Source organism: Nestor notabilis, unplaced genomic scaffold (genome assembly GCF_000696875.1).
Source record: "Nestor notabilis isolate BGI_N333 unplaced genomic scaffold, ASM69687v1 scaffold1667, whole genome shotgun sequence".
Classification (NCBI taxonomy): Eukaryota; Metazoa; Chordata; class Aves; order Psittaciformes; family Psittacidae; genus Nestor; species Nestor notabilis.
The window spans coordinates 42,744-68,586 of NW_009937581.1; the positions used below are offsets into that span (position 1 = coordinate 42,744).

The 25,843-nt window shown below is 35.2% G+C and overlaps 1 protein-coding gene across 1 annotated transcript in view; it reads right to left on the reverse strand.

The window, feature by feature from the left end:
* The window catches only part of UBE3C (ubiquitin protein ligase E3C), a 63,779-nt gene that overhangs the window by 32,439 nt on the left and 5,497 nt on the right, over positions 1-25,843 (reverse strand). The window contains exons 6-16 of the mRNA XM_010018875.1: positions 24,433-24,590; positions 22,188-22,341; positions 21,209-21,417; positions 20,493-20,647; positions 18,941-19,128; positions 11,251-11,337; positions 10,402-10,559; positions 9,436-9,668; positions 5,064-5,168; positions 3,888-3,975; positions 114-211 (exon numbers count right to left, since the gene is read on the reverse strand). Of these exons, the coding sequence (XP_010017177.1) occupies positions 114-211; positions 3,888-3,975; positions 5,064-5,168; positions 9,436-9,668; positions 10,402-10,559; positions 11,251-11,337; positions 18,941-19,128; positions 20,493-20,647; positions 21,209-21,417; positions 22,188-22,341; positions 24,433-24,590 (1,633 nt within the window). The remainder of the gene's footprint in view (positions 1-113; positions 212-3,887; positions 3,976-5,063; positions 5,169-9,435; positions 9,669-10,401; positions 10,560-11,250; positions 11,338-18,940; positions 19,129-20,492; positions 20,648-21,208; positions 21,418-22,187; positions 22,342-24,432; positions 24,591-25,843) is intronic.

Consider the following 25,843-nt stretch of genomic DNA (forward strand, 5'->3'; position numbering starts at 1 on the left):
AGAAACTTAACTAGGGTGAGTTTATACTTAGCTAAGTGTTTGGGGTTTTTTTTACACTTACTGAAAGCATAAAACCAAAAAAACAATTGCATATTAAATGAGAAATTAGGTACCTTTACTCTTTCTTCAAATGGAACTACAAAAGGTAGCTCTGTCAGAATTGCAAGTTGTCGTTCTTCAGATACAGAAAGAGGTGCTGGTTCCAAACCCACTTAAAATAGAAATAATAATTTTTAAAATTTTGGAAAGAACATTTGTTTAAAACACGTTTATTTTGTGTCAAGTGACTCAATTTACTTTGGATAAAAAATATATACATTAAAATAGTTTGTTTACTGAACAGTGACACACAGGCTTACCTTTCTTTAAACATTAGTTTCTATAAGCAAACTGAAAACTAAGTAGTGAAAACACACTGAAAACAAAGTATGTATAAAAACAAGTCCTCCTGTATTTTTTATTTTATTCAGAGGAAATGTTATTTTCTTGAAATTGACATTTTTATTTTTAAATTAAGAAAAATACATGATAGAAGACAATTAAGAAGTTGTAAGCAATTAGAATTTTTCTCGCAGGAATACACAATATCCCCATCCCAATGATCATAAAAGTTTAAAGGTATTGTGCTTTCAATTATAACATCTACTTTCAATCAAATCATTTTAGGCATAAAGCCTAAAGAATTAAACCAAATCTAATGAAATCAACACAAAGATAACATTTCAATGAGTTTTCTCTCCCAACAGCAAGGTCACAGTGGATCACATTAAATCCTAGTCCTTGCACAAATAGTGAAAAGAACATCAAGAAACTGTGTAATGTGCTTAGGAAAAGAAAGATTAGAAAAGAATTGAAGCAGCAACAGCAACACAGAGACTTAGGCGCCTGCGCTTCCCAAGCTATCATGCAGTTCCTTTGAACCTTCTTATACCCACAGAAGATGTTTTTAGGAAACGATTCATCTTTGGGTGATGCACAGTAGAAGTGACAATTCTGCTCTAACTTCATGGGAAGAAACTCAGTTGCTGAGCACATATCTAACTGTAAATTGATTAACTGCAGCAAAAACAAAATGTTATTGTCCACTGACTGGACACTGTTGTTAAAGGTCCACCTTGATTCAGTCTACAGAGCAAACAAAACCCAGAACTCCTTAGCTGTTCCATTTTCATGTTTAATAGCCACCTTATCAAAAAAAAGACTCCAGAGTCTAGACTATTCATAGTCCATGTTACAAAACTGAAGTAAATGCTTCACGTTACTACCCAGTCTGGAAATTTAGGATAACAGTTTTGAGTTTTTCCTTTGGCTTCTTTACCTGTGGTGCCTAGCATCTTGCTGCACTGCTGCAACTGGACACCACTTCAATGTTCTTTTTTTCTTTTACTCCTCAAAGCACTTTAAGTAGGGATATTTTAAGCACCAATTTAAGATGACGTGACCCAAAACATCACTATACTTGATGTATATTCATTCAGGTCAGGCTTCAACATTGCAAGCCTTCGGAATTTCTGATAAAATGCTTATCTGTGATTACCTTTAGTTGGCTTAGTAAACATTTTTAATTAAAGTCAATGTATGCAGCCTATTAAGCTAACAGTTAAAAGCATTTTAAATAAAAAGTGCATGTACAGCAAAGGTAAACTACCACATGACTTCGACAGTTCAATTATTCCAGTCAATTAGTCAATTTTATCTGCATTTCTCCATCACAGCTTTTTTCTTTAAAGAGAAATATGGGATGGAGTCATCAATACAGAGGGCATTTAGAACTCACAAGTCTGCCATTTAAGTAAATGAAAAAGCACAAATAAACATGACCATATGTGATTCAGCAGTACTTTCATGCTAATTGGCTTCAACCCATATGGAGTCAAGAGGGATTAAACGAGTCATGTGCACATTGTTACCTGCTTGTTTTCACACATTCATGTCGACTGCACCTTTTTTAGCCTGATTTCATATGAAAATTAGACTTACATGAACAAAGTGTCATCCTTCCTCACCATCTTGCCTCCAACACACCTTCTGAGCTAACCAGCTGAATTTTAACTTTGACAGAGAATAAGAGGTTTAGAAAACCTAAGTTTTGGTAACATTTTCAACTGGACAGAGAAGATAAATTCCTTTAGTGACCTGATTACAGAAATAGCAAGGAGAGCTCAGCTATCTGCTCTGTTCAGTGTGTCAGCTTGTCTGACAGCCAGCCAGCAAAAGGAGGGCATGTAGCTGCTCTGCACCAACCATAGTACTTGCATTCCTTATCCACCAACTGCCCCAACCAAGACTGTTAAGGAAATGGAGGGAACTGGTGCTATTACAGAAGGAAGACAAGGGAGAGAGCCCAGGATACTGTACGTATGAGGGGAAGGACAAGTAGCACAGGAGGGAATCTGGAAGTTTCAGGGATTACTGACGTAGAGTCTGTAAGGTACACAGGATACAGGCCTGTTGAAGCCTAGCAATTTTGGCTAAAACACCTACTTTTAAGATTCCCTATTATCAATCACTTAGAATAGGTGATTTCTGAAGAAAGAAACTAAACTGAAAAAATATTTGATTCAAAATTCTGAGACATACTTACACTGGACCAACTAGCTGTTAGCTGGCAACTAGATTGATACGGTAATCAAAGTAAATTTATACCATCAAACCTATTTTTAAGAAATAAATCATTATAAGAAGTCCTTCGATTTCAACCTTGGGCAAAGACCTTAATTCTGTACAACTCTATAGCAGCATTCAAAGGCTGTGGTCTTCTCTAAATGATCTACTGTACCTGGCTAAGATACTCAAGCAGATTACATCATCTTGAAAGAGACTATGGACTCTAACAGATGAATCATTTTACTGCTTAAAGACCCCATTTCTAATTCATTATTAAATCTTCACAAGTATTAGTAATTTAATGATTATTTTACCTGAGCATAGCAAGGTAAAATTCTAGACTAGTGAAGCTACAAAGGTATGAAAAGCTGAAAGAAATTGACAGGCTATGTAAGAAAGCACACTGACACAACTGAACTAATGGAAATTTACCCTGATTGCTAAGTTTGTCCCATTCTCTCATCTTTCTTTGGAAGTTCCATTAAGTCCAGATACTTTGAGTAATTCAAGGGGTTAAGTTTCTGCCTTATCTAATTAGAGATAATATTCATAAACAGTAATTAACACTTATCATGGTACCTAGAGCTTGTTTGTTACAGTTTAATCATAGAATCATAGAATGGTTTGGGTTGGAAAGGATCTTAACATCATCTAGTTCCAACCCCTCTGCCATGAGCAGGGACACCACACACTAAACTATGTCACCCAAGACTCTGTCCAACCTGGCCTTGAACAGCGCCAGGGCTGGAGCATTTACCCCTTCCTTGGGCAACCCATTCCAGTGCCTCACCACCCTCACTGTAAAGAACTTCTTCCTTACATCTAATCTAAACTTCCCCTGTTTAAGTTTGAAGCCATTACCCCTTGTCCTACCACTACAATCCTTAATATACAATAAAGAACTCTCTTGAGGCAAAACCTCAGTGCTTTACATCTTCTGGAACTTTATTAATTTTGCATCTTACACAGCTGCCTTTTATACATGTTAAAATGTATGTTTCTAACACATATAATTTGTCCACCTCATCATTTCCCCTCATTGATGCAAGCAGAAGCTTGGGGAAAGCTTATACCCAATACTTAAATATCCTAAAAGAGAATCTCATACATGTGTATACAAATTACTTTTTTTTTTTTAAGTATCTGAAACAAAACTATGAAAGACTGCCTTGCTTTTGGCTATCAATAAGACTTTTATACAAAATACTCAACCAAGCTTTATAAAAGGCAGTATGTTTTTTTGACTTAGCAAAACAAACATTGCATAGACCACATCTTACCATCCAAAGTAGACTGCAATGGTCCTATTCTTCCCATTCTTCTGACTCGCCACACATGCCTGGCAGATGGCACATACAGCTGCGTAACCTAACAGATAACAGTATTTTACAATTAAATAATATCTAATTACATATTACACTTTACTATAAACACTTTATCATAAATTCTATAAATACACAAAGTTGTCTCATCCAAGAGTGTGTCTGTATGTATAAGAATCTTCATTTCTAATCACTCTTCCTTAATTCTTGAGCCTTAAAGCTGAGCTGCAAAATTAACAATGTAATATAAAGTCCAGTTATCATTTAAAAATACCATACAATGTTACATTAAATTCTGGTATTTAAGATATTAGAGAAGCTGAGTTTGATTTTTGAGGTGTCAAATTCTGTTTGTACTGGTTAGCACCACAGTTTAAGACCACTACTACTTTCACTAAGGTGTCTAGGTATTATTTCCTAAGAATTAGAGAGAACTGTCACACAGCAATAGAAATCTTGAACACAAAGCAAGCAAATACGCAATCATCAAAAATAAACAGAAGAGTTCACTGTTAACTATTCCATGCAAAACTTCCAACTGCTAAGAAATTACAAGGTAGCCTATCTGAAGTGTAACTAGCTTCTTAACATCCAAGTTTTCAATGATTTGAAAGCTGTACCTGCACATTCCTATTAGTGTTTTCTTTTGCACACACACACATTTTAAGCTTAATCTTTTTTAAAAGCTCTAAGGGAAAAAAGACGTAATTTCTACATGAGGTAAGTACAGAAAATGCTACTGAATTTTCTTTTATTTTGGAAGAGATTTTTGAGGGGGCTTTTTCCCCACTGTAGAGCAATTCTTTTATTTAGTATTTTTATTACGAGAAACACTTTAAATAACTAGAAAATAAAATGCAGCAAAACGCTACCAGATTTTCAATTCTCCCCTGCTACAAATGCAGATGACTTACACTGCTGCACCATACAGTGCATACTTCATGGATTGGAAATGTGATTTAACAGAAAAGTTTAACAGATTCAACAGGCTTACATTAGAGAAAAGCAGCATTACTCCAGATTTTAAACCAAACTAAATCTGTGTGGCACCACTGATACTGTCAAGAATCAAACACTTCACCACCGAAACTTTAGCACCTGTAACGCTATGTGGAAAAATGGTATTACTCTTACCTTATCTGCTTTAATGTTTTCTTGTTCCGAGAGCCAGTGATTTGGTGGGCAGAAATTTCTCCTTGTATCTCTAGATTTCAACATTTTCACTAAGTTTGTGATGACCTAGGTGCCAGAAACACACACATTCAATATACATTTAGCACTGAGAATGAAATTGTATAATCCACAAGGAAAGACTAAAAAAAAAAATAAAATAAAATTCATACTTTAACATATGAAATCATTACTTACTTTTAATTGACAAAAAAATTCTCTTAAATACTTTAGAACATGAGTAAGTAATTGTGGTTCACTTTTAAGTCATAAAAAAACCCCATCTTATTTAAGTCCAAAACCTAAGAACTAGGACTACCTAGGACTAAGTAATCTTAGTGCTACACTGCACAACTAAAAAGCTGTATGCCAGTTCAGGGAAGCCTAAAGAAATCATTACCAGCATCAAATTATTTATTTAAAGAAATTAACACCTAACCACACAATTCATACAATGATCTTTTACACAAGTGTTTTTGTTTGGGGTTTGGTTTTGGGTTTTGTGATTTTCTTATATAGTTTTTCAGAAGTTAAGCATGTGAATAGATGTATGCTTTCAGAAAAGAGAGCTAGATAGCTATTCCTTACTCTTGTTCCAAAACTGAGATTCCAAACAATTTGGCTGATTTGTAGGTTTTCTTTTTCCACAAGGAGGAAAATACTTGAGTTTCTGTACATCATTTCTCAAGGAAAATGCTCCACAGAAAAATGAATCTTTTGCTTGCCATCTCAAGACAAAGGTCATGTGTATCACTCCACACTAGGCAAATGAGGGATCAACTAAAAAATGATGGGTATTTCTGCCTATAGACAATAAAATTAACTGACTAGCCAGCACAAGATTGTGTGATGTACACAATGGCAAACTGTACAAAAGCCAAAATCAACTTCAGAAAGCAGAGAAGAGGGCAGAAGCATTAAATTGGCAGCAAAACATAAAAGCAAAAGTTACCTCGTGAGCGATGATGCACAACCACAAGCACATCAGCATAAACCACTATGTTGAATTTATTTCTACTCACAAGGAATTCAAATGATGAAAGGTAATTCTGTCGTTATCATAACCATACAGTCAGAAAATGAGAAAACTGAATAGATAACTATTTTATGCACATTTTCATTACAAAATTGGGAGGCTGAGAAAAATGTTTATCATAGTCACTAGGGTGTCTTTGCAATTTTAATATTTTTCTTGGCAGTTTCCTCCAATCCAGTAAAAAGGCGGGGGGGGGGGGGAAAAAAGGGACGACCGAACAACAATAAATAAAAGAGCTATCGAACTAACAACTACTCCATGTCAAGCAACACTACATAAAACATAATTAAGTGGAATCAATAGAATATTAAATTACTAGCCTAAAAAGACATTATCACTGCTACAATAAGCAGCCATCTGTTTTGCAACTTAGAACTACAGCCCTTGAAAAACGAATAGAAAAAAACATACACAAAGCTTTTCTGAAGTCATCTTGCTAAAAGATAATCTTAACGGGCAGGTGTCAAGAGTAAGAAAGAGTTTAATGGACCTTCTAAAGGATTCTGTGTCTAGATACTACACAAAAGACCTTTTAAGATCCCATTTGTAAAGTAGCGTCTTGAATAAAGACAGAACAAAGAATGCTAATAAGGGAACTGTGATTACACAGGAATTTTCATCACCTTGCCCTTATAAAATTCAGTGGAGGTTAGATAGGTTACTGAAGCTCTGTGGTCCCATTACCACTATATGTAAAAGCAAGATATAAAAAAAGGAGGGGAGGATCAGAAAAAGTTATCCACATGAGGACCCTGCTAATAAAATATTTTACAAGCAGTTGAAGAATCCTTAAAGGAAGCTGGATCAAATTAAGCGAGACTGGAGTTCCTTCTACATAATGAATGGATACTGAGAACATCAGCTATCTAAACTCAGGACTAAAATTTTTTTAATGTATTTTATTGAAAGACCCACTCAATAAATAATATTAAAATGGAGATTTCCTTCCAATAAAGTGCCAAGTGCAAGACACATTCAAAAATAAAATTCAGAAAAATTAGCAACTTAATTTCATAGGATTAACTCAAGATACTGAAATAATTCTTTTATTTGACAAAATCCGTATTCATGTAACCATAACTTAAATCCTTCTACGGAATCTCTAACAGTGACTACACTATTCAATATTTTACCAAAAAAGAGGGATTATCCTAAATAAAGATGTAAATCTTAAAGACCTCTGATCTGTTAGCAAATATTGACATGTCGGCAGTCTCACTGTTTATGATTTACCATTATCTTGCAGAAATAAAGCCTGTATTTGCGTGCATATACATATACACAGGCGAATGTATTTCATTAGGTACCAGTGGCACAGAAAATAAGCAAAGCAAGGGTGAGAAATTGAAAGAAAATAAAGGAAAAACAGGAAATTAAAGGCATAGGTAATAGGGAAGGAACATGCATTTCTCTCTGCAGGCAGCTTGCAAAATCTTTACGTTTATCTATCTCTCCTATTTGACAGCGCAGAAGAATGAGAAGTATTTTCTACTTAGATTTATGATAAACCACTTTAGCTTTGTTTTAATGATTTGGAAGAAGATATTGCTGCTTGCTACTAGCAAGAAGCTTTTTTGAAGCTGCCCTCGGGAAAGACTCAAGTGCTGTGTACAACAGTCTTCTTGATAAGATGAACTTTAGCTGTGATGTATTTTTATCTGTAACAGTACACTTCTGAAGGAGTAAACCAGGGAAGCTTTGTTATTAACTACTTTTTTGAGTAGAACCAGAGCCTTCAAGATATCCTTAAGATTTACATTCGTAACTCACCTAATGGAAGACAACCCTGGCTCCAGGAAATAGTAACAAGTTCAGAGAATTCCACTACAAGTTTAATTTCTGGCTGCCAAAGTGGAACAAAGTAACTCAGGATTTTACAGCTTTCTGAATGACAGCAAAATAAATGAAATTCACCTAAACCATAAGCAGCTTATAAAAAGATTGATTAAATATGACAAACTAAAGAGAAGAAATAGAATGTAGCGTGATATAAACTGCATACATAGTAACACCCCTGGCACGTCGTCCTTCTTAGAAAAGTAGACATACTGGGGTTTTCACGTGTGACCTTTAAATCGAAAGTTTATTTGGCAATTTAAAGACAAGTAATTGAATTAAATTGTGCAAACATGTATTAGATCAATCGTGCAAATTACAAATTCAGTGGTGCATTAGGACTGTATTCAATGCAATCAAAACATTATCAGTTACTCTCACTGCTATTAATGCTTATGCTCATAAGTGAAATGTGTTGTAAAATCAGGCAGAATAGGCTAGATAGAGGCTATCTTAGACTTGTAGAATGAATAAGCATTCCTTAATTAGCCCATCAGGTTAAGTGCAAGCCTTAATGGGCCTTTCCTAAAGTCTAGCATGACATCTTTCTCCAAACATGGCCAAGAAGAAAGTTCCATTAGCAATATTAATACAAGCTTAGTTGATCATTTTCATTCAATTAACTTCTTTCAATTAAATAGATAGCTTGACAAAAGCAGTGATAAAAGACCTGAAGGGACAGCTGATGACTCGAACTGAACATTAGTGTGCGAGAGGTCGCCAGTATTAAACAGACTGTAAATCTAGCATTCAATTTGGAAAATGCATTTCTTCTGCTCCCACTTCTTTAATGAGCAATTTTAGCTGACTAGATGTGTTTGCTGCAGAATTTTCATGAGAAGTCAAGCACTCCTTTTTTTCGGCAACAGTTATATTAGGTTTTTTCCTGCCAACATTTTCAGCTTCTCTTAACTCATGTCTTCAGTAGGAGGCCATGGATAAAACTAGCAGAAAATACATTGGTAGATACCCAGAAAGAACATACATTAAGTTTACATTTGCTAAGTATTTGCTTAGTACTCCAGCAAACCCAAAACACCAACAAAAATAATACGGCATGGTACCAATTTAGTGAAGCCCCTTAATACAGAAGTACTTGAGTAATTGTATGATTCAGTTAGAATTTCACACGTACATACAGTTACAATGACATGCTTATGTACCTTGCTGAATGGGAGTCCAAGTTAAAACCTGTATCCTATGCAGTAACATTTTCATAAACAGGATAAGCAAAAAAATGAAATTAAGAGTTATCAGAGCAAAAAAAAAAAAGTTACAATTATCAGAATTTAATTACTCAGTTTGGCATACACATCAAAAAGCAGCCTTCCCAAATCCACATGCCTTGTAACAACTGTGTTAGAAGTATAATAACGGGGGAAGGGGAGAAATGAACCTCATCTTCTATCTTCAGCAGAAGCCTGAAAATTTCACTGAAATATGTTCTGAAAATTGACACTTTACCTTGAATAACTGAATCCACCTTTTTTGTTCCGTCTGTATACATTGCTGCATTTCTGTATTTTTTGTTACTCCAACACTTCTAAATGCTGCAATATATTCCTCACGAACCTCTGGTTTTGTTTCTGGGTAAGCCAACTTTATGATTCCTAAACATGCATCTCGAAGGCAGCGTGATAATATTACAAGCTCTTCTAGTGTAAAAGGCATCATTGATGATTGTCTTTGACCTGCGACTACACAAACCACAAGCTTAAGTTTCCTTAAAGGACCTTTACTTAATAATTTAGTTATTTTAAAAAATAAAAAAAAAAAAATCAAAAAACCAACCCCCCACCAAAAAAAAACAAAACAAAACCAACCCCACAAAAGCCACACACACACACAACACCCCCCCCCCCAAAAAAAAAAAACCCAAAAAAACCCAAAACCCACACAAAACCAAACACCAATATAACAAACCCCCACTTACTTCATAGGAACTTTACTATTCACACACAAAACTTCAAGGTACACGAACAAAACACCACACAAAACCAGAGTGAGTATATATTCATAAAGGCAATCAGGACTTGTAATTGTTGGCAGTCACAATTATTTTAATCATAATATTCTCTTACTCGCTTTGTGCTTCCTGCTATATTAAATTTTTACATTAGACTACAGGTTCAGCCCAGAAGTAGTTCAATCTCTTCACTAACTCATTAAAAATTATCATGATTAAGAACTTCCATATCAGACCATGTAAAGCTAGGGTTCCCAAGGTGCAGACCATCATTTTTTTCCTTTTTTTTCTAAATGCAATCACCATGAAAGAGCCAGCTGACAGCTGAATGCTCGGGGGACTATCATCAAGTCAGCCCAGAAGAGCTTCCCCACAGATGTCAGCAAATCATTGTCCAGGGAACTTCGTAGCCTTACACAAAAACATTTTGCAAAGCACTGTTATTTAGTATGCTTGAAACTCACCTTCTATTGGATCACCAAAGAATTCATTATCATGAATAGAAATAAGTGAATGACTAAACAAAGAACTAAAAAGGTAGAAGAGAGGGATAATTCTACTAGAGTCTTCTAAAGACATTGGAGAGCCTCTTGAAATCACTTGAAGAAGTGGCACCATAGACCTCAAAACATAAAAATGCAAGATTAAAGAGATGGTTAATTATATACTCTTTTTTAAAGTATTCAGCATTCTATTAAAAATATTCAGTAGTAGTTCCTACAGCAAAATAAGGACAGCACTCTCAGATAACCATCTCTCATTCCTGCAAAATAAGGTTACTCTTTTTAAGTTCTTGTCACTATAGTACCTCAGTATCTTGATGATATATAAACTTTGGCATTAACTATTACTGACTGCAGAGACTTTCTGGTTTAGAACAGAGACAGAAAGCAAAGAGAGTAACTAATCTGCATGTCAGCACAGAACAAATCTGCAGGTCCAAGTGCCCAAGTTCCTGGGAATCCAGCCATCAATTTCTGCACTAGTCAAAGTATACGAGATAAATATCACACATTTAGGATAAGTACTTGTAGCTTCAGTGTTAGATTGAAACTAGTAAGCGCTCCCAAAACCTGCAAAACATCCACCTTATTTTAAATCAAGATTCTATTTATTTACCTGTAATTATTTACAGCTATCCAGTTTCCAAGATTTTGCTGTTTTATGCAATCGTAGGAGCTAAGTAACCACTACGGTTTTGGTTCTAATCACCTTCCACAAACACTGTCATACCACTAACTGTCTCATTCTCCTTCCACTAGATATGCTCTATTTTAACAAAGACTCAGTTTCAGAAATGGTATAATACATACCCTGTAATCATTCGTGTAGTCATTGAAGATATCAAATACCAAAGATGCCTCAGGAATCTGGCATTAAAGGCTAAACTATAAAGAAGCCTGCAAAGGAAAATTCAAATAAATTGTGTCTTCCAAAATACTGTATTCACAAAACACGATGATTCTGGAAGAACTTATCGGTCAAACATATCTCAAATATAAACAATTTAAATTTATTTTTTCAAGATGGAAGTTCTTACTCTACTCAAGTCTGGTGAAAGCGTCGAAAACTAAAATAAACCAAGCATGTAAATCCTTATACCTAAAATACAGAGTTTTCATTCACTCAGCAACAAACCACATGATATAAACCCGTTTGCAGTATTCCTGAAAATTAAACACGCATTAATAAAAATAATACTCAGAGTTATTTATCTTGGATTTTTTCAAATTCTGATCTAGAAAATCACACCAATTAGTTAACAGGTCATTTCTGTGGTTGTTCTGACATTAACAAATACAGCAATTTTAGTGAAAAGTAGATTAAAATATCTCAAAGCTCATTTATACTAGAAGCAAATATTGATTTAAAATTATGTGGCAATTTTACTGGTATATTCAGCCTGGCCAACATAAATATAACATCATCAGTGGAACAATGCCTGTCAGGTCAGCTACCATACTGCCAGTACTACACATAAACTAATCCGTCTGTACACAGAAAATTAGTTATACACCTTTAAAAATAAACGTGTATGCTAACAAGTCAGTTATATACAGGACTGACTTTAACTGTATTATTTCATACATGATAAAATTTTTATAGAAATGAGAAATAAAAAGCATCCTGGAATTAAAAGTTCTCCCCTTGCCTATTTTGCACATGAAGCAACAGATGTGACAAACATAATTCGAAACAATTAATGTCTTCTAGGAAACCAACCAGGATTTGACTGACTCAAATGTCATTTTTCAGGTATTAAAGAGCTGTATTCAGTAAGTTATCCTAAATGCTACTTTCCTAGGTCTCCTAACCACTATTAGAATAAATAAGATAAAATAGATACTTAGTTCCCGCACCTCCTCTCAGAGATCAATAGCCTCACAGTATCAAAATTCCCTGTGACCGTGTGTACAAGCAGGAGGAGGCTGGGAAATGGGAATGTGGAGAGCAGACTAACTGCCGCCTGAAAAAACAGTATTAATTATGGACCACATGGATTAATTAAAATGTGTCAGACGGCAAAAGGAAAGGAAACACACATTTCATTAAGGAAAAAAGTAAAATATGAGTAAACACGTAGAAACATTTGAGAATGGTTTAAGCAGCAATTCATTTAAAAGACATTAAATGACAGAAAACACAAGAAAACCTACAGGCCCACTCACAAATACTGCACAGCGCCATATGCCTCTGGGTCCTCCCTTACTGGCTGAAGCCTTGCAGGCTCCTTCTGCTGCCTTCACTGAAGCACAGCCTCTCTTCGGCACCCACAGCTATTCCCTTCTTTAGGCTCTAAATCCTCATGCATTCACCAAAAGCCAGTCACACAGACAAGGAACTGTGCAAGGATGAAGTAGCATGAGGAAGGGCAGAACTCTTCACTGCACAGGAAGGACAGAGTTTCACAGGTATGGGGAGTTTTGGAAATAGACTGGGGGCATGCAGAAGAAGGTGAAATGAAAAACAAGTAATCTCTTGGTCTTTGTTGAAATATCACCTCTCTTGTTTCAATACAGAGATTTTAAATGCATAGATTTGCACTTTTAAAAAGAGTTGGAAGCTTCACATACTCCAGAGAAATTGTATCTTGGTGATCATTAGTAAGCTCGAGTCAAATTTGAAGCAACTGTAGCTAATACCAGTTTAAGGTAAATTTTACTGTAAAATTAAGTTCTCTTTTAAAAATGTGGAATTTGTGAAAACATCCAACCTGAATTTGATACATGGGAATTTTACTTCCTTCTGAAGTCATATTATTTTGACATTTGGGTGGACATTATGCATTACCCTGTAGGAAGGGCTTATTATATCTAGCTAATTTAGAATAAGTATTTCTATTTTAATGTTTAACTATCTGAAAGATAGGTCTGATGTCTTGGTTTCTGAAATGAGAAATTTCCTCAGTGACCTTCACTTTTCAGTCTCATATTTGAAATGAAAAGTAATTTGGCACAGTGCCGTTAGGTCTCATAGGACTTCCAAGTAAAAACTTGTTAATTTTACAATCATCCCTGGAAATTATATAATAGTTTTAGCAGCAATGAACAAACATTACAGACACTGAACCTATCATAATGTAATTAATTTTTTCATTCTAGCAATATTCAGCAATAATAAAGGGAAAAAAAGACAAACCTTAAGAGCTTATAATAATAACCTTTGCCTAAGTTTTAGCCATTTTTATTCCATATCCGTGATTCAGGCAGTCAGTTATAACAACTGCTATATTACATGGCCTGATTCCAGAAACGCTGAATGTATTCAACTTTCACGTTTTCTCTCCCTGAAAATCTGGTTAAATACAAAAATGCAAATTTGGTAGAAGATGTTATCATACAACCTATTTTGTCAGTATGAAATACCTATGAAATATGAAGCAGATGAATTCATCAATTCTAAGGCTTTCCATACTGTTACCAGAAAATAAACGTAAAACTGTGAACTAAACATAGAAAGGTGAATTAGGCCTTGTGTTTCAAAAAGTTTACATCACTAGGTGCACCTGAAATATAATTCACTGCGAAAGGGATGACAACAGAAACAACCTACTACCCTCCCACTCCAAGTATAGATATTGGCTTTCACAATAGAAGATAATAACTGTAACCAAAAAAGAACACCTTCTCCCCCCTAAAAAAAACCAAACACCACTACAGTGCAAGGATGGTCTTGAAAAGTCGCATCACTGAAAAAGTTCAAGAAATTGGCTGTACTAAAAAGTTTCAAAATTTTTGGCTTCACATTGAAAAAAAATATAAAAAGCCTAAAAAAAAAAAAAGTTGAATTAAAAGTGAAAAATAAAACCTTTGAGAATTAAAATACGTCAAAATCTCCCTCTATTGGTCTTTGGCAGAGAAAAGATCTGCATCTGCTAGAAAACAGCATTTGCAGATAGAACTATATTAAAATGACACAGCACAAGATAATAATTCCTGATAAACTACATTATCAGGATACCAATATAAACTATCCCATTACATCTTACAGATTATGCATTATGGGGATATCTTACATACCCTGAAGACAAAGCATTATCAGTCCACAAAGTTCTGAGATTAGTTAATGTAAAGCTTGAGCATTCATATAATCTTGATCACTTCTTCCATTAAAGAAAACAAACAAAAAATACACACACACACAAATACCAGAAATCAAAAAGATTTGACATTATCTCTTTTTAAGTAAATTGTTATAATCCAATTTGGGAGTTTCACTTCCAATATGTACTATTTTAAAAACAAACCAAGCAGCTGAAGTTTAAACCCTGGGGTTTTACCCCTCCCATGTAGTGGTTCTGAATTTTCTCACCACATACCACCAACTTCTTTGAGATCATCATACATGCTTTTATATAATGGATTCATTAATAGATTTTCTGTTAAGTTCAATCTTCAGATTTAGCACTATAGTTTGGCAGAGGAGCCATTTTTCTACTACCAGAAAGGATAAGCTCCTTTCAAGTATAAAAAAGGCACACTATCTCAGCCACAGGCTATGAGAGAGTTAAATTTACTCCAGTGATTTCTGTTAAGCATCTATTTTAATCATACCAAATTAAATTATCTGCTCCCCAAAGTAAGCACATAACAATCATTTATTTAGAACCTTGATTCTCTCTGTAGGTATCTAATTGTCCACAAAGGCCACATGATTTATGTCTACTTGCCAGAACAGTATTTTGGGCACCTCTGGTTTTAAAAAAGTGTCAAATTCCTCCTGCGCAATGGGACAGATTAAATGACCCATTAAGCTTAATTTAGCTGAGGCACCACTACAAGTTAATTAGTTAAAGGCAAGATTTTCAGTCTAGGTCATAAATTGGGCCTTGTTTCCCACTGAGACCATTTAAGTTAATGAAGAGAATACACTAGAATGAGAGGAGCTCATACGGTCTGCAAGAGGTCACTGATGCCGGGGCAGCGCATTTTGACACTTCAGAACTGCAAGGTGTCACAGGTACAAGACAGCGGGCAAAGCCATCACTAAACGAACTATACCAGTCTCTAGGCTGCTTTATGCTTTTTGCCTCACTTTGTACTGGACAGAGAATATAAAGAAAAAAAAAGAAAAAAAAATGTAAAAACTTCATATACAATGATTCTGGTTTTGAGATAAACACAGCAGTTTAAGAACATTGCCTACAGAATGACTAGAACAGCCTCCTGTAAAGCCTGAATATCTTCAGCACGCCTATGAAGACGGGCTGCTCCTATTACACCAGAATGTCAATTTCCAAACAATTCTCAACCACAGGTTAAGATTAGCAATGTTATGTTAACTCAATAGTAGCAATATGTGGTCACTATGAAACAGTAAAATCCAGATTAGCAATTACTGTGGGGCACTGATCATGTAGCTGACAGCTACTGAAGTCCTAGTACAAGCACAGTTTCCATCACTATGTAACAGTAAGCTACAGTGATGACCTGAACTCTGTGGTATTAAATCACGCACCTAAATATTTTGCAGAAATAAATTTAAGTTATTTAAAGTACGATTTTGATGAACGAAAGTCTTTCAAATCTCCTTATAATGACAACTATGCTTTGAGACTTATATTTTCTCCTTTCCTATCTGTATTCAATAATATCGATCAACTTTACAGTGAAAAGATGAAAGCCCTGCCCCTCTGAAAACAAGTACAATTCCCAGTGACTTCATTGAAATCAGGATTTTATTCTACACCTCTTATCCGGCTTACTGAACACTAGAACCGCTTTTCAAGTCTTCTGGCTTTTTTCTTTAATTGGGCTTGACTGTATCTTTCCAAAACAGTAATCCACCTTTGGAACCCACCACCCTCTGTAGAGAAATCAGAAAAGAGCTTTAGAAGCTTGCTTGTTATGTTCAAAACTACACTGTACTTCTGGGTATCTTGTTCTGTTCCTTCTTAAGTCTCTGCTGCAAAACCAAAGAAACAACTGAGCTAATGCAGCAACACCAACGTTCCTAACACCATACAGTATCATCATCATCCAATCAAAGATGTACTGAGAAGCCACAAGAAGAAAAAGCATTCAGCTTTAGTGGACTGACATGTCTATACTATGAGTTTCTCATCTTTTTTTCCCCCCAAGAAGCAAAAAAAGCCTCAAAACTAAAACCAATACAGAGAGATTTGTTGTTTCCTTCCTTCCAAAGCCTGTGTTAACTTTACCCTAATTTTCTTTACAGTTATTGAAAAGTTATTTTCAGTTACTACTTTCTTTATCCAGCACCTCACTTTGCAGATTTGCAGCCTTTATGGCTTTAATTATAATTTTTTTCTATTACAGTTTTAAATGCTGTTAAATATTCATGGGATACTCCAGGTTAAATATTGCAGGGATGGGGAATCTGTGGCTGCTCCATCCCTAGAACTGTTCAAGGACGGGTTGGATGGGGCTTTGAACAACCTGGTCAAGTGGAAGGTGCCTTTGGCAGGGGGGTTGGAACTACATGAGCAAGGTTCCTTGTAACCCAAACTACTCCACGATTCTGTGAAATAAACGAAGTCTAACAAAAGGCTAACAAGCTTTTCTAACTTTTCAACCATATTACTGTTTCCAAACAGAAAATATAAGAGCATTTTCAACCATATTACTGTTTCCAAACAGAAAATATAAGAGCATTTCTGAGCAATTAGATACATTAAATGCACTATTGCTGCTGAACTATTTCTACATCAATAGAATAGATAAACCTTACTGTGAATATTAAGCAATTTAAAAGTAAGTTACAAAAACAGGTGAAGCATCTTTCAAAAGACCATTGTTAAATCTGACAAACTATTCAGGCAATTTAAAAAAAAATCATCAAGCAATTAAAAAAGTGGCAATTAATGATTAAAAAAAATCTTTTCATTGTCTTCTGAAATGGCACAATATTTAGTGTATGTAAAACAAGCATCAAATGTCCTTTGAAAAACACTCAAAAATGATGGTTAGAACAGCTGCTTGGTAACTTAGGCCAGGTCTCAAATGCACTGAGAAAGGACAAAAGATTCACACCTCCTGACATGATGATGCCTGGCAAACCCAGCACTTACAATTGACTTGGAAGACGGAACTAGTAATTAAATATCTTCTACTCTAATTTACTAAGTATCTGAATTAACTTCATTTTGACCACAGAAGTAATTTCACTGGTATTACTGACAAAAATGTTAGTATCTCTACTGCTTATTTCTAAAATTTGTACATTTAATTATTTTGGGGGTATTCAAAATTTGAAATTTGTAAATTGCTTTCTGTTACAAGATGTTAAGTAGAGCTTTCATAACTCCTGAATTTATCCAATGTGTAACTAGCTTGTTATCACAAATAACTGCAAAGACCCAGTATAGCTTCTCAGAGGAAATAGATGCCATGCTCATACAATTAAAGTTCTGTGTGAGTTCTTTATTCATTAAACACCCTTTTCCACACAGTTCACCAGCAAACCTTAAGTCAAAGCAGTGATGCGTTTAAACTCAGTAATTACTATCCAAGGCAATGTACTACTTGCCACAATAAAGCAGGCATACTAATTCAACTGCTGCTATGATCTTCAGGTCTCACATCCTGCTCTAATGCAATTAGTCTACAAAGAACTAATTACCCTAATCGAACAATCACAGTTTCACTGACATCTTACTTCCTCTAACAGCTATAAACACCACTGGGCTAAGATAGCACCTAATTAGTTTTCTGTATCACTGTTTACAATGCAGTTTGAATTATGTTTACAGCATTCCCTAAATACTTACTTTATTACCAGCAACTACATACTTACTCAAAATTACTTGCACCAGAGCAGTGTTAATACTTACGGGCCTTAGTCTGATAATAAAAAGGTCAAAAATGCACTTCCATTGTTAGTAACATTTGTGTGGTTTACAGTCTTTGTAAAAGAATGCTGTACAAATTAACAAGTCTTATCTCCATCTCAGGTGCCAAAGCCCTTTCCAAACAATTAAGAGTGATTTTCAACAGGTAGGAATCATTTATATTTGTAGCAAGAGAAGCTTTGTCTATATATTACAGAGGGTAGAGAACAGACTGGTTTCAGTGCTCAGCTAGCTAGGGAGACTGTGGAATCCGTATCACTGAAAGTTTTAAAAACAAGCCACACAAACTTCTTCTAGAATGACACTTAACACTGCCTCTGAGCTAGGGGATGGATAAACTGCTTTCAAGAATCTTTGCAATCCCTGTTTCTGTGTGATTTTCTGATCACAAACACCGATCAGTAGCTATTCTATAGTCCTCAACTAACTTACTTTCAGCTCACTAAACAAACCAAGAGCTTACACTTCTGGATTTAGCACAAGGAACAGAGAGAGCACAAGGAACAAGAAGAAAAATAAGAAACACAATGAATCCACTCTTCGGTTTGCCTGGAATTATTACTTACATTTGAAATTATTTATTCCAGCTGATGATAGAAGAAAAAACAGAGTAACATCACAGGGTATTTAAAGCAAATCTAATAAAACCAATTTTAGATGTACTACAGTTCAACATCATTACTTATACTTGCCTGACTTTTGGCACCATCATTCGGTGTTGTACCATTAGCGTGTGGCAGATTGATGCCATCAGGGTAAAGACCTCTTCACTAGCTGAATCTCTCCAAACCATATTCAATAGAGTGTTTGTCTGCTGCTTTGTATCCAGTTTCTTTAGACACTCCTCAGTTATGTACTGAACTGATATTCTCCCGTCACCCTACAAACGTATTAGAGCAAAATCTGCTTTAAGTCTTTTTAATGAGCAAGTATCCCCTTTTTAAAGAAATACAGTATTTCAGAATTCTGCTAGAACTTAAAGAGTCTTTTCATACAACAATTAAAACGTAAGCACGTATGTATATCCTAGTAGCATTCTTAAAATTGTTAGACCCAAGAGCCAACTTTAGTCATCTCTTCCCCCATGACAACAGGGGACATGAAATCCAGGAATGGATGTCTACTGTAAGCTCCTTTACAAACAGTATTTTCACTTCATTACCATTGGCTAACAAATAACAAAAAACGTCAGGGTGGCTAATAAATGTTTGGGTAGCACCAGAAGTATATCTAGTCACCTCTTTAACATCACCAGTAACTCTAAGCCACAAGAAGAATCTGCCAGTATTTACATCACATATGGTATGTGCATATCTGTCATATTAAGTATTTTGTTCACACTATCTTTGTATAGATTTTGTGGTAACAGTAACACACTGCACCTAAAAATGTACAGGTAAAAGGCAGAATATAAAATGAAATGTAAGTAGACATTATAGGAACAGTATCTCTTAGAAGAGCTGGTACGCTTTTGCTTTCAACACTTAACCAATAAAATGCCCGAAGTTTTAGAATGCCTGAGATAGGCAAAAATCCAGAATTCACAGCTTGGTGTGGGGAGGGGAAATAATCTATGGGACTCTCCAACTTTGATTGTTCAAAGCCTTGATCCAAGTGTTAGGAGGTTAAAGTTATCACAGATTCATTTAACTGGTGGAAGCTTATAGTGAAAGGTTCTGCTTTATAATACAGTCTCTACACATTATTATAGAAAGCTGGTGTTCCCTCTTTGAAGGCCTTCAAGGTAGTGAGTATATTTAAACAGAAAGTTAATTCTATGCGGTAAAGACAAGCTGGACTTGTAATATTTCCCTGAGAAAAAAAATGAACACACGAAGTTGGAAGACCAGATTGGTATGCTTCATGACATCTTAGCATCATCACAGACTTAAAGAACACAGAGAACAACAGAGTCTCTGTAAAATACAGGTTTAAAGAGAAGTTTAAACTTTTTTTGTTAAATAAAAGCTCTCTGCTTCAGCAGACAAACTACCAGTACTTTAAGATTTCTTATTACAGTAAAAGTTTTGTTTTCTAATTACAGTAAAGGTTTTCGGTTTAATGTTAGCAACTAGTTCCGTTTGCTTACAGTGAGTGGCCATCTATCTTTTTAGAAGTAAACCTGCTCCCTTCTACACATAGCTAAATACGTGTATCTAATACTGGCCTTACGGTGATCATGTTTTGCCTATATTTGCTCCTGTTATAATTCAAATTCATTCAAAGAAATTCTGTATTGCTTACTGGTGTAGTTGTCATTTTACTGATCTCTTCATCTTCATCTTCAGAATCACTATTTGCATCTTGACAATTTGTACCAGCAGTAGACACAGGCAGCTGAGAGAGGTAAGTCTGGAGTACCCTCAAATACACAAGAAGTCCTTCTTCTGAAAGGGATCCTGTAGCACATATATTGAAATAAAAGGTTGTTAGCCAGATCACGCTGCACTATAAAACATATTTTAGCAGAAATACCCGACCAAAACACATTATGCCAAATCTTACCAAATTAAGCATCTTTTTTACGAAAAAGGGTAAGACTAGCTAATAAAACATATCTCCCCAACACTTTTATCCCCAAACTGTCCTTTCTGCTAGGCAATAAACCACACTGTGGAAATACACAACATATTTAAAGGGCATATAGTGCTAAGACAAGGGGGAATGGTTTTAAACTGAAAGAGAGTAGATTTAGATTAGGAATTATGAAGAAATTTTCTACTGCGAGGGTGATGAGAAACTGGCACAGGTTGACCAGAGAAGCTGTGGCTGCCCCATCTCTCGTAGTGTTCAAGGCCAGATTGGACGGGGCTTTGAGCAACCTGGTCTAGTGGAAGGTGTCCCTGCCCATGATAGGGGGGTTGGAATTAGATGAGCTTTGAGGTCCCTTCCAACCCAAACCATTCTGTGATTCTATGAAATATGAAAAAAACAATGGATTTGCCATTCAGCTTTCTCACCCAAGTATGTTTCTCCAACTGTTAACACAAAGTAAAAAAGCCACGGGGCTTCATCACTTCTTCTTTCTGCTAATAATAGTGCATTCAGAAAGAGTTCATAAGGAAAAATGGTCTGCACATCAGCAAGCGCTGGAATGATGAAATGGAATATCTGATCTGTAAAAGGTGCTGCCAAAAACTCCTCTGTGAAGGCTGCAAAAATCTGCTGCCTGAAATGGAAGAAAAATTGTCTTTAATACAAACAAAATTTCACACAATTATATCCACAGAACAGTAGATCAATTTGCAAGTTTGAACACATCCATCAAGATGACTATTATAAAGATGTGCTCCATTAATCCTGTGCTAATAAACCAACTTTCTCAGATTTCTCAAAAATCAACTTCTTATACTACATCATTTTCCTGATGATCCTGTATGTAATTTTAACCTTTAAACTTTTCATGAACTCATAGAAAATTATTCTGAAGTTTGTTGTTTATAATCTTGAAATAAAAACTATATTTAAAAAGACAATTAGTCTTTTTTCCCAAAAAATACTACTTTTACACGAAACACTATTGCATGAGACAATCAGTCTGATTTCTGTTCCATCTGTCCACATACCTCATTCTTTCTGCTTGTAAGCTATGACTTCACTATTTCTCTCCATAAACCGCAGCTCCTGTCACAATGTTCTTTTTAACTCTAAAATTCACCTCCCGTAGCTACATCTCTGCTCTCATCTAAGTTTTTCCACACTTATGTTCCTACATATTGCAATACCTGCTGTTCCCTATGCTGTTTACTGTAGTCTTCAGCATTTTATTGCCTTTATCTTAAACACACCTGAAACTACATTGTTCCACTGATGTACAGCATTGCCAGAAAGTCATTACTATTGCAAACAAATCAACAAACTGCAACAAAATAATAGCTAGACACTCAAGAAAAACAATTAGAAATGAGTATACAAACATCTACTATTATCTTTATTTACCTTGCACCTTCTGGACAGGAGCTATATGTAAAGTGCAATGGCTTCAGGACATTCTCCAGAAGTATTTTTGCAATAGGGACTCGAGAAACATCAGAATACTCAATACTCGAGGGAAGCTTATTGTTAATTAACAAATAAAGCGACTTGTAGTAGCCTGCAAATAAGAAATATAACTTTTTAAATGCAGTATTATTTTTCTTTTCTGTATAATGCAACTTATGTACTCAACATTAATTGAATGAATTTTATAATTCACTGCATGAAGCTTTACTTAAGGAGACTTTTTACAATAGCCTAGGTCACACTCACATAACTCATACAATATACAAGCAACCTCTTTGGAAATACCACTTTCTGAAATCATACGAAGATAACTGCATTCAGAGTCAATTGTATTTTCAAAGACCGAGCACTCCTGCCGATGAAGTGAGTAATATGTTATTTTTAAACAGTGACCTATGAAGAAGATGTTCTCCTCTGAGTGACTCCAGTCATGTTTTTCACACCTGTCTTCCCCCCCTTTCAGAAATTATGGAGTTTCCCTCTTCTCCAAAACATGACTACATCATACAGGTAAGAGTCCAGTTGGCAGAAAGCCTTAATTCTATAAGAAACTTGCTTTAGCAAGCTGAGGAACACAACTACTGTTTCCAAATCAAGGATCTCTCTGACAGTAATAAAATGCATTACCACCCAAGCCATAAAGACATGTGTAGAGGGTAATCTATTTTTGTCTCACTAAAGTACAAATGGAATCATGTGATTTCATTCTTCTTAAATCAACTTCCTCTTGCTCAATGAACTCCTAAAACACAAGTTCCACAACTACAGGAACAACTGTAAATACATAAGTAGCATCGCATCACCAAGAGGTCCAGTCTAACACCCTTTGTCAGAGACTACCTAACTTGACATACAATGAAACACGTGGAAGTCACCACAAAGGAATAACTCAGCAATGCTGCCAAGATGCACATGGAAGACAAATCATACGCAAAAACATATACTAATAAAAGCTGACTACAGTTTCTTTATAAATTAACCATCACAAATTATTAGGAGACAGAACATTTGTAGTTACACACAACCAACAACCATTTCTTTTTGTTTACATTTTAAGTGATCAGAAAGCTGAAGTTTATTCATATTTAAAATTAATGATATAACATACTGATAAACTCTCATATATTGGTTGTGAGGACTAAATATTATACTCAAGGAACAAATATAAGTATTCTGGAAGATACAATATAGTAAGCAATAAGACAAACACAAACACTTCTATAGTTTTTGCTAGGCACAGGCAAGGAAAATTAATGCATTATAATACAAGTAATTCTTTTTCCTCATAGTGACTTCAACATGCAGTAGTTAAAACCTAATCCTTAGTAAGAGGATAAGATAGCCTAGTCCACTGAATGTACTTTAAAACTTACATAGAATTATTCCATTAATTATCTAACAAATTGGAAGGTACTCTCTTTTTGTTATATACCTATGAAGCTGGATCCCAGACATTTATTTCATCATGTTTTGTCCACAAGTTTTGATAACTCAAGCTGTGGTATCAGAAAGCCAAATTATTTTTTTCACACGTTCCCAGAGTAACAAAGTTTCTTCAAGACAAAACATAATTTTGGTGATAACTACACAATTCATTAACTTCCAGTATGTTTGCACAGGTGTAACTGATTGCAGTCTAGCAAACAGTTTTGCTGATGATGGCACAAGGGAAGTAAAAGCTAAGTCACCATCAATTTGCTAAGGTGTCTCTAGGTTTAGGCAGGTGAAAAAGTAATGCTAATTTACCATAATAATGAATGTTAGTAGATATAGAGAACAGTACTGCAACATAATGCCCAACTTTTACACAACTAAAGCTTAGATCTGCTGTGGGTGAGAGGGTATGTATACAGCTACTGTAATAAAACTTTTTTTAGGTAATATCCACCTGGTCTCAAAATCTGTGGTACAAGTCTGTGTAAGAAACTTAGTAAAACAGCCAATTTATAAACAGAATCCCCTGTTTATAAAGAAATCAAGACAGCAATCAAAAGAAATCAAACAGCAATTTCTCAAACCGTCTTCTCATTAAAAGCAAAACATCCATCTAACACACAGGTTAGTTAGAATATACAGGACTGAATTCACTGCAACTGCAGTAAAGTCAAAAACGTGATTAAACAACATGATCTTCAGGTATTAGACATTTTGTTTCATTTTTGAGTATTTCCCAACTACTCACCTTTTTGAATCATGTAGTGCAAAATTTGTTCAATTAATGATGTCACATAGCTGACATCTTGTAAAACAGGCAAATACGTATTCTCAGATGAAAATACCTCAAGCATTCTCATAGGAAGTGCAACATTCAGACTGTCATCACTGCAATTTTGCAATAGCCTATAAATGAAATAAAAATATTTAACAAGATATTTATCTTATGTCACCACAGGCATATGTACGTTGATTTAAAAATAAAACTACAAAAAACCTTCCACATTCTCCTTAAAGTGACTTAATTCTATTAGGTTTCCAGGTGTTCCCAAGTAGTTTAGCTACAGTTTTTTGTTGGCAGCTTTTATACCAGTAATTCCTGATTTTAGGGTTTCTATGAATATGACACTTTAAATATGTCTATGAATATGACAATCTTTAAATCCTACTAAATTCTTGCTTTCAATGACTTGAAAGTTTGGTGGTCTATTGCACAAACTGGAAGAGAAGCAAAGAATAACATGTTTTTCCAATATGTATTACCACCCATATTAAAAATGAAGCTATGAAAGCCCCAGAGCAATATGGGCTGGGAACAAACACTGGGGAACATTGTATGTATAACTAAAACAATATGTCTTTGATTACAGACTGAAATATTACAAATACAACCATTCCCATTCTTTTAGAAAGTTGCTTATGAAACAACTACCAGTAACCACAAAAATGGTGAAAATTAAGAGGCTGTTTAGAATTAAAAGTATTTGTTAGTATGAGGTCTTTATAGGCACAGTTGCCCTAACAAAATGCCTTCTCAGCCATTCAGAAAGATGGGACCTGTCAGCAAAAATTTTGACACCATTGCTAAACATTTCATTAAACAGAAAAAAAAGATACTCTGACAAAACCTTTATTTTGCAGATGTAGCTGCAATCAAACTACCATTTTTTACTACGATATTACACAGTCATCTTCTTTTTTCCCCACAGTATCAAAAGCTACAGCTTCTCATGAATCTGAACTTATCTCAGAGAAACACCTGTTTGGCTACCTGTCCTACTGCTCGTTCTCTGGGACATAAGATTAAAGAAGCTCAGAAAGCAAGTATAGACACCCATCATCATGCTGGCAACATAACGTTAAGAAGAGCCGCTTCCTCCATTCTCTTATCTGTACAGGCATGTACACCTCTTCCGCTCCTTTTGTTTTTCCACATTACCCAGTAAGAAAAGGGAGAGAGCTGCATTTACAAAACCACATTTTCAACCGTAGTGAAAATGTACATTTCAATCCAGTGACACCACAGCTGTGGTGATGTGTGAGTGATATGAGCAACATATTGTTTTCTAAAACTAGGCTTTAGCTGCCAGATACTCAAGTCACCTTGATAGATTACCTTCCCATGATCCTCCCACTACAAATAATAAACGTACTGCTGA